The following is an 8608-nucleotide window of genomic DNA, read 5'->3' on the forward strand; positions in this document are numbered from 1 at the left end:
TCCAAAGTAAAAGCCAACTTTATTGTCGTATAAAGTAAGAACGTAAAAGGTCCCTTAAACAAAACACACATTGGGTCGGACGGTCCCGGGTGTCCCCTCACGCCGCGATGCCCGCGGGGGAGCAGCGCCCGGGGCCGCGGTGCAGCTGCTGTCGGTGGCTCGGTCCGGTCCCCCCCAGCCCCTTTTCTCCGGAGCTGGTTGTATGGGGGTGGGGGGAGCTGCCGTGGGGCTGTGGGGCCGGGGGACGCCTGGATGGGAGCTGGGGGCTGAGGCGTTTGTGCGTTGCAGAGCCCCTGGTCTGCGCTGGGAGACGAGGCACTTGTGGAAGGGCGCGGGCGCCGCTCCCCCGCCAGCTCCATCCCACGGCTCCCACCGGCACGCGGGCGCCAGGAGACGGGAGCAGCCGGAGCCGGAGCCCCCGCAGCACCGGGGCAGCCGGAGCCGTGTCTGGCCTGGCACGGAGGGTGTTCAAGCAGCTTTGGTTGGTGCTCTTGGTGAATTAAGGCAATTTCGCTTCAGTTGGTTTTAAAAAAAAGGGCGAAACTGGCAAAACCAGCTCTCTCAGGGGCCAGACGCTCGGTTGGAAGAGGCTGGGTCTGCTCTGGCTTCGCTCCGAGTCGCCGCTTGGACCCCGCACGCCCAAAGGTGGGCACTGACCCCCCTCACCCGCCCCCGCCCCCGGCCTGGCCTCTACCCACCGCCCCCAGGAACCTGCAGCCCAATAACTGGAAGTGTCAAGAAGGGACTTTGGGGCATTTTAAGGGAGATTCAGGCTCCTGCCAGCGGCGTGGGAGTGGGGAGAGGGCGGAAGGGCCGCGGCGGCTCCCTCCATCCCCGCTTCCCGTCACAGTGACTGGTCGGCAGCCCTGGGAGTCCTCGCGTGAGGGCTGGAGTTCTCGGCAGTGGCAGATGGGAGCAGGCTGCTGGGGGTGCTACCTGTCCGCAAACACCCACCCCCGGGGAGCACCAAGGGGAAACCCGCTCCCCCCGACATCCCGGCAGGGCCGGACCCACCGCCTGGACCCCCCGGTGCCCCCCCATCAGCACCCGCATCCCTTGGCGGCCCCGGAGGGCTCAGCCCCGGGGGAGCTCATTTCCCATTTGCTTCTTATTCCCCGTTTGCTTCGTAGAGAAACTGGGCGCTGCGAGGGGGCAGGTGCTGGGGCTGCCCCCCAGCCACCCCGTCTCCGAGCAGGGACCCCCCCCTACACCCCTCGCTCCGCCGGGAAAGGCGCGGGGAACAGCGGGGGCCGAGACGGGAGATGGGGTGGCACCGTCTGGCACGAGAGCCGGCGCGGGACAACCCCGGACCTGACTCTTGCCTTTCCCAACCGATGCGTCCCCACCTCCCGCCCCGTCCTTCGGTCCCACCGGGCTGCGGTCACAGCCCGTCACCTTCCCGGGGCCAGTGACCCATCAGGACACTGGCCTCGCGGCCGTACCGCTCCTCCCCATGGCCCAGCCTTCCCCGCTGCCTGGCCCGGCAGGGAGCCAGCACCGGCGCTGCCGGGAACATCCCTCGGGCAGCCCAGTGTGAGCCGGGGAGGGATTAAAACATCGATTCCGTTAATGCCCCAAGGGATCTCGGCAAAGGAAATATAAAAGTTTTAAATGAAGTCCGAATGTCCAGGTCGGTCGGAGAAAAAACTGCGTGCCGGGGGATGCTCGGGGTCTCTCCGGTCCTTCGTAACGCAGAGGCAGCGGGCGGATGCTGCAGCCGCTCTGTGCTCGGCGCCGATAACCGCCCCCGACCGCGGCCACTTCGCCCCTCGCTGCGCCAGAGCCCGGCACTCGCTGACCACAGCTCCTGCTGCCAGACGGCGCTTCCCCGGGGAGAAAAAACATCCGTGACTCTTGCTGTGCGACGACGGCGGCTCCCCGCAGCTCCTGCAGCCATGGCGAGCCTGTGGAGCGGCCGATCCCCAGCTCTTCCATGCATCCCCGTGTCCTGCGGGATGCCGGTGCCTCACACCACGGTGCTGATGGTGGACGACTCCTCCGACCTCCGCTGCTTGCTGGGCAGGGACTTGAGATACTCCAGGTGCCGCCGGGCATCCTCCTGGTTCTGCCGCACGTAGTAGACCAGGTAGGAGATCACCATGGCGAACCAGCCGAACATGGTGACCAGCATGGCGATGTCCGTCGTCTTTTTGTACACGTTGCAGAAGTCCGTGTCGGCGATGACCTGCAGGAAGGCTTTGCCGACGTGCTCCTCCTGCGCGGAGGAGTGGCACACGATGCCGCCCGAGGAGCCGGCCGCCAGGTCCACCGTGCGGATCAGCTCCTGCAGCCGGCAGTCACACAGCCAGGGGTTGTTGGAGAGGTTGACCTTGGCCTTCAGGTTGCTAAAGGCGTCTTTGCTGACCGACACCAGCCTGTTGGAAGACAAGTCCAGAGAGTGCAGGTGCTCGGCCAGGCCCCGGAAAGCCCCGCTCTCGACGCTGGCGATGGCGTTGTGGGACAGGTCCAGCTCCAGCAGGAGCGGCAGGTCCCGGAAGGCGTCACGGGGCAGGAAGGGGATTCGGTTGGAGTCCAGGAAGAGCTTGTTGGTGTCGTTGGGTATGTCCCTGGGGACCTCGGTCAGCCGAGCGTTGCTGCAGCGGAAGGTCTTCAGCCCCTCCTCTTCCGAGGGGTAGCAGCCCTTGGGGAAGGCGGCGGCTGAGGGGAGGCAGGAGGCCAGGAGGAGGAGGCTCTGCAGGAGCAGCCACATGGTCACCGAGCGGAGGGGGACCCGCTCTGCCGCAGGCATGGTGCCGCGCTGGCCTTCTCACGCAGCCACTGGCCCAACGGCTCTCACCCGCGGTGGTTTCAGCTGGATTCGGTGCATCTGAGACAGAGACCGCAAAGGGACAGTGTCAGAAAGGGGATGCCAAGGGGCAGAACCGCTGCTGTGCCAGCTGCGAGCGTCACTCCCCGTGCAGCCTGGCCGTGGGATGGGGATGGGGACAGGGACGGGGATGGGGACAGGGCCAGGGATGGGGACAGGGACGGGGACGGGGACAGGGCCAGCCGGCATGGCTCCCACTTTCCCCCATCCTCTACCCCGAGCGGCCTCGCTCAGGGCTCCTCCGCGGCAGGATCAGGCCCCAAGGGGCCGAGCGAAGGCACATCTCCTGCGTGCCGGCAGCTGGGCTATAACAAACGGAGACGGCTCGAGCTGAGCCGGAGGCGGGGGTGAGCTCCCGCCCCGCCAAGGTCACCGGCAGTTTGGTCGCTCGCTCGCTGAAGACCAACCCATCCTGCAGCGGCAGCCGGCGGGACGCGCCGGTGGGCGAGCCCTGGCTCCAGGCAAGCAGCCGCTGCAGGCAGCCCCTGGGGAACGCGATGGAAAACATGTGTGGGCAGAGGCAGAGCAGGTTCCCGCTCCCCAGCAGCGCCCGGGGCACACGTAGACACACGTCAGGTTTTCCCCTTTCGAGGGGACGGGTACAGGCGGGTGATGAGACACCACTGTCCCCTGCCCGGTGCCACCCTGGGCGCGGGGCCCGGCTGCCCATACCACCCGGTAACCATGGTCCCCATCCAGCCCTTTATTCCGGAGGGGAAAAACGTCAGCAGGAAAGAAACGAAAACAGAAAAAGGAAATTCACTGGAGCTGAGCGTGTAGCGAGTTCCCAGGGTGGTGGCAGCAGATAAGGGCCACGTCCGAGCCCCGCGAGCGCGCTGCCCGGCTTTCCCAGACGTGGGTCCCGCCGCATCCAGGGGCCCCCGACTGTCCCCAGCAGGGCCACAATGGCAGAGCCATTGAGCAGGATGCAAGAGCTCTCCCCACCATCCCAGGATTGAAGACAGGGGCGTAAAAGGGCACCCGGTGGCACCCCGTCAGGCAAAGCTCCGTGCTGCGGAAAGCCCCGTGCTGTGCCACCCGGGCACCTCCTGGGCAAGCCTGCCCGCTGCTCCCACCACCCCCAGCTCCCTGGGCACCCTGCCACCAGCAAACCCACTTCTGGGGGCTGACCAGGGCTCCCCAGCGAGGGGCAGAGGTGCCCACCCAAGGGTGGCCCTGACAGCACAGCCGGGACCCCCGCCCGGGCGAGCACCCCGACTGCTGGGCACCGTAACGCAGCCCAACCGCACCGAAACACCCCAAGGTCGCGGCAGTGCAGAGCCGACCCCTGCGCTGCCAGCCCCCCCGGGTTCCCCATGGCCCCCGAGCGGGGACCAGGACTCAGAGCAGCTGAAGGACACCAGGAACCCCAGCGCCACACTGGCACTTCGGGGTACCGGCCCCCCGAGTCTGCCAGAAGTAACCTGGGGCAAACGCCGAACCCTTTGGACCAACCTCCCGCTGCCGGGGGCGAGCGCAGGGCCGGGCACCACAGGAATCCCACCGGATTGAGCTGGGGGCCGATGGCCCGGGACAGAGGGTGCTTCGTCCGTGGGACCCGGGGGGCCGGGTCACCCCCGCGGGTGGGATGCGGCTCCCCAGGGCCCCCCGGTGGGCTCCGGTGGTCCCCAGCCCAGGGTGCTCCGGACCACGCACCGCAGCGAGGACGGGCACGACCAGCCCCCCCCCGCGACCAACGCCGGGGTCCCCAGCCCACAGCGGGGCACGGGGGTCCCCAGCCCGACCCCGGGGGTCGCCGCCAGCGCCGGGGAGGGCGGTTGAGGTGCCGAGGGGGGGACAGGACGGGCTGTGCGGGGCGGCAGGATCCGCCGTGCGCCCAGCGCGGCCGGGGATGCCCGGGGTTCCCCCCGGCCCCCGCTCGGCACCGGGGGGGGTGCGGGCGAGGGAAGCCCCGGTGCTTCCCCGGGGGAAGCTCAGCCCGGCGCGGCGCTGCCGGGGACCCCCCCCGGCTCCCCTCCCCTGCTCCCGCCCTGCCCGGGGCCGGGGCCGGGGAGGGGGGGGGGGTCCCGGTGCGGACTCACCTGCCGTGCGCAGCCCCGCGGCGGCGGAGCGGCCCCGCGCCCCGGGCCGGAGCGGCCGCGCCCCGCGCAGCGCGGCGGGCCCGGAGCCGGCGGCGGCGGCGGGGCCGGTGGGCGGGATCCTCCGCCCGGGCCTCCCCGGGGCTCCCCGCCCCTGGCCCGCCCCGCCGGGGGGGGCCGTGCAGCGCCGAGCACCCCCGGCCCCGCACACGGGTCCTCTCCGGCCACCCGCCCCCGGGAGACGCTCTGCCCCGGGACCGCAGCCCGCGGGGGGGGAATCGGGAAGATCCGGCGAGGAGCTGCCGGGATCCCCGAGCCCGGGGAAGCCGGCGACAGTGGCTCCCGGGGGGCACCGCGCCCCCCCGACCCGCCGCGTCCCCCCGACCCCGCGTAGGGGTGCCCCCGCACCCCCCCGGTGCCCCCAGCACCGGGCGCAGTGCACCCCCCGGCTCTGCCCCCGCCGACCCCCAGAGCCCCGGGACCCCCCGCCCCTCCCCGGCCCCTTGGGGAGAGCAGGTTCCCCCCGCTCCTCGGCGGGGCCACGGTGTCCCCTCCCGCCCGCCCCCGCCCCGCTCACCACCGGCATCGCTTACTCGGGGAAACCCGAGCCGCGGCGGGCAGCAGGCGGGCAGCAGCCTTCCCGCCCCCCCGTGGGGGACGGAGCAGGCCCCCAGCCCAGCCCCGAGCCTCCCGGGCCGGGGGTCCCTGGGTTGGGCAGGGGCTCGGCGCTGCGCAGGGCTCCGCCGCCCCGGGGCACCGGCGGGGCCGGGTCAGGACCATGGAGAGCGGCCGCCGTTACCGGGCCGGGCCGGTCCCGGTGCGCCCAGGACCACCGCGGGGGGCGAGGGCTCCGCCTGCCCCGGCCCGACCCCCCGCTGCTCCCCGCCGGCACCGGCCGAGCCCCGGAGGGACACCGGGCACCGGAGCCGGGGGCCGTGCCCTTGCCGTGCCGCCGAAAGGATGGTGGTGGCCACAGGTGCCCGGTCCCCGGTTCTCCTTGGAAGGAGAGCCCAGCCCTGCACGTTGACGTTCTCCCGCTGCTCAGGGAGGATAAACCGTTTACCGGGCGCCTGGCCTGGATCTCGGCTCAATTAGGAGAACAAAACCTGATGGGGGAGGAGCAGCCAGGCAGGGCTGCAGCCAGACGCTCCCCCGGGATCCCCGCGCTCCCCGGGGAGCTGCACCCAGGCGGAGAGGACGGGGACGGGGCCAAGCTGGAAGTGAAGTGGTTTTCCAGTCTGCTCCAGGCTCCACACCTCGGGGTGCTGCAGCCAGCGAGGGTTTGCCAGGATGGAGGGTTGGCACACACCGGGAGGGAGGGTCGGCACACGCAGGGATGGAGGGTCGGCACACGCCGGGGCAGCTTTCAGTACGGAGTGGCTGTGGGGCTGCCGATGAGGTCCATGCTCGGGGTGTCCCAGCCGGTCTGTCCATCGCTGGGGCTGGGACCCAGTTTTTACGCTGAGGCTGGTGAGGCCCTGGCCCAGGTTGCCCAGGGAGGTGGGAGATGCCCCATCCCTGGAAACATCCCAGGCCAGGTTGGATGGGGCTCTGAGCGACCTGGTCTGGTTGGAGATGTCCCTGCTCATGGCAAGGGGTGGGACTGGATGGCCTTTGAAGGTCCCTTCCAGCCCAAACTATTCTGATTCTGTGACCTGAGCCAAGCCCAACGCCGGGCAGGGTGTCGCCGGGCAGGGCTGGCCTGGGACACGGCCGGCAGCAGTCGGGGAGCCACGGTCAGTGCTCCGGGGCACCTTCGCTGGCATCTCCCCATTTGGCCAGGGAGTGGAGAAGCCCAGTGCTGCCCATCACTGGTCCCAGTGCCACTGGGAGCTGTGCACGGAGCGGGAGCAGTGCTGGGGCCACAGCAGCACGGGGCCAGCCCTGGATGGCACAGCCGCTTGCCATGGGACGGGCCCTGTGGGCATCGAGGGGCCACGGTGGCAGGCAGGGGCTTGTCCCAGCTCACACTGGGACCCGGAGAGGTGGTGGGTCACTGCAGCAGGGGGCAGAGACCCCGGGAGCGGGAGCAGCACCAGGGCTGTGTGCCACGGGGGTCCCGTGTGCCGGGACACGGCACCCTCCAGCCTGAAAACCCAGCGCCCGCAGTGCAGCACGACCCCGCGCGGACCCTTCCCCGCAGCCGCACCGGGGATGGCTAAAAATAGCCAGCACCGGCTTCTTGCTGCCACCGCGGTGCTAAATATAGGCGGTATCGACCAGGCAGCGGGACCAGCAGCCCGGGAGAGCGGGAGGGGAGCATGGAGGGAGGCCGGGAGCAAGCGAGGCCTGGGAATCCATATGGGAATCCGTATGGGAACAGCCCTGCCGAGCACCGGGGAAACGCTGGTCCAGGCAGCTGCCGGCCTGGGCCGTGGATGGGGCTGGATCCCCCGCCCTGGGGAACCCCCCGCCCCTGTGCCGGGGTTCCCTGGGTGGGTGAATCCGGTCTGGGGAGCCCATGGAGTGGGTTCACTCCCCCCCCTACCCCCCCCCGCACTCGCACCGGCAGCGAGAGGCTGCCTGCTGCATCACGGAGAGGGATTAATATTTATGGGCGTTTAAAAATAGCTGTCGCATTGTGCTTCCCCCTCACGTGCGGAGCCAGCGGGGTGCGGGGAAGCTGCTAAATTAGATGTCACCGCGCAGAGGGAGCTGCTCAGTCAGGCAGGAGCGGGGATAAAAATAGAGGCTGTCGTGCGTGCGTGGCTCTCCTGCAAAGCAGGGCCAGCTCCCGCGGGATCCCCCGCCTCCGCACGCCGGCATCCCCGCACCTCGCCCGCCGCCCCCTGCTCCCGCGGGATCCCCTGCCTCTGCACGCCCGGCATCCCCACACCTCACCCCACCGGCGAGGCCACGCCGGAGAGGCCGGGCAGGGACTGGGTTCTCCTAGCCAGCGGCCGCAACGCCCATCGGCAGCCCTGCGGCTGCTTTCACCGCGTGCGTGTCCCCCACAGTGCCCAAAGCTCTCCGGGAGCAGCTGCCGGGGGGCTCTGGCTCCGGGAATCAGCCCCGGTGCCCTGGCAGCAGCGCGGTGCCAGCACGTGGCACCCAAGCCACCCTGGCCCCGGCAGCCGGTGGGGTCCTGGTGCCCTCACCGTGCCCAGCCAGCACACGGCACAGGCCTGGAGCCGGATGCGTGGCTGGTGCCGCGGGCAGATGGATGCACACAGGGTGGGGATGCAGAGCTCAGCCGGGAGCCCCGCGGGGACGCTGTTGTGGGGGCCAACGCCGAAACCCCACAAACGGGCTTTGCCAAGTGGCCAGGGAGGGCTGGGAGCGGCCGTGCAAAGCTGGGGGCGGCGAGCGGCACTGGCAGAGCTGTGCCGTGGGCACCCACCACGGCTCGGTCCGGGACCCTGCGCAGCTCCAGGCGGGGGGTTTGTTTGTGGCACAAAGTGGCTTCGCCGTTGGGCGACGGCACTGCGCCCTGCGCCGCTGCTGGGCGGAGGAGCCGGCAGCGGGTGTCACGGACAAAGCCCAGCACAGATGGCCGCGCGCTCCGAGGGGCCGTGGCAGCACCGCGCGATCTGCTTTGATGGTTGTGCAAACAAAAGCGGGGCCAGATGGTCTCCCCCCCGCACTCCAGCGCTGGAATCCAGCGCTCCCAGCCCCTGACCTTGGCCGGGCGTCCCGGGCAGCACGCTGCTGGCCTGCCCAGGAGGCTTCCACAACGCCGGCTGCTGTTTTCCACCGGGAAGGGCGGCAGGAGAGGGAGATAACCCTCACTGGGGCAGGGTGG

General features: G+C 70.4%; 1 protein-coding gene across 1 annotated transcript; it reads right to left on the reverse strand.

The window, feature by feature from the left end:
• LRRC3C (leucine rich repeat containing 3C) lies at nt 1-4990 on the reverse strand. The gene is made up of 2 exons (XM_074561811.1): nt 4870-4990; nt 1-2827 (listed from the first exon to the last, which is right to left on the reverse strand). The coding sequence occupies exon 2, from the start codon at nt 2747-2749 to the stop codon at nt 1967-1969; it is 783 nt and encodes a 260-aa protein (XP_074417912.1). The 5' UTR covers nt 2750-2827; nt 4870-4990; the 3' UTR covers nt 1-1966.
• Nucleotides 4991-8608: the final 3618 nt, after the last annotated feature.

This window comes from Larus michahellis, chromosome 18 (genome assembly GCF_964199755.1).
Source record: "Larus michahellis chromosome 18, bLarMic1.1, whole genome shotgun sequence".
Classification (NCBI taxonomy): Eukaryota; Metazoa; Chordata; class Aves; order Charadriiformes; family Laridae; genus Larus; species Larus michahellis.

Coding starts and splice junctions, on each gene's coding strand:
- LRRC3C (XM_074561811.1), bottom strand. CDS start 2,749: ATGCCTGCGGCAGAGCGGGTCCCCCTCCGCTCGGTGACCATGTGGCTG.